The 331-nt window shown below is 67.4% G+C and overlaps 1 protein-coding gene across 1 annotated transcript in view; it reads left to right on the top strand.

The window, feature by feature from the left end:
- Nucleotides 1-325, top strand: part of LOC103781043 (LIM and SH3 domain protein 1-like) — a gene marked incomplete at both ends in the record, with an annotated part of 4,131 nt that extends 3,806 nt beyond the window's left edge. The window contains 2 exons of the mRNA XM_008948746.1: nt 33-189; nt 307-325. Coding sequence (XP_008946994.1) covers nt 33-189; nt 307-325 — 176 coding nt within the window. The remainder of the gene's footprint in view (nt 1-32; nt 190-306) is intronic.
- Nucleotides 326-331: the final 6 nt, after the last annotated feature.

Below are 331 nucleotides of genomic sequence, written 5' to 3'. Positions count from 1 at the left end.
CTCTGACCTGTCCTTCCCTCCCGTGGCTGCAGATAAAGTACCATGAAGAGTTCGAGAGGAGCAGGATGGGCCCGAGCCCCAGCGAGGGTGCTGAGCTGGAGCGCAGGAACTCCCAGGAGAGCAGCAGTTACCGCAGACCCGCGGAGCAGCAGCACCAGCAGCCCCATCACATCCAGCCCAGCAACCCAGGTAGGGCAGGGAGGGGCTACCACCGGCCCGGGGCTTGCCAGGGCCAGCAGGTGGCTCCCTCTGGGGGCATCTGGTGGCCCAGCCCTGGCTCACAGCCCCGTGTTTGCCCCTCCCCAGTCTACCAGCAGCAGCCGCCGTCCTC

The sequence above is a fragment of the Merops nubicus genome, unplaced genomic scaffold (genome assembly GCF_000691845.1).
Source record: "Merops nubicus isolate BGI_N331 unplaced genomic scaffold, ASM69184v1 scaffold29941, whole genome shotgun sequence".
Taxonomy (NCBI): Eukaryota; Metazoa; Chordata; class Aves; order Coraciiformes; family Meropidae; genus Merops; species Merops nubicus.
The sequence above is the reverse complement of the archived record's forward strand: the minus strand, read 5'-3'. Positions and strand labels throughout refer to the sequence as shown.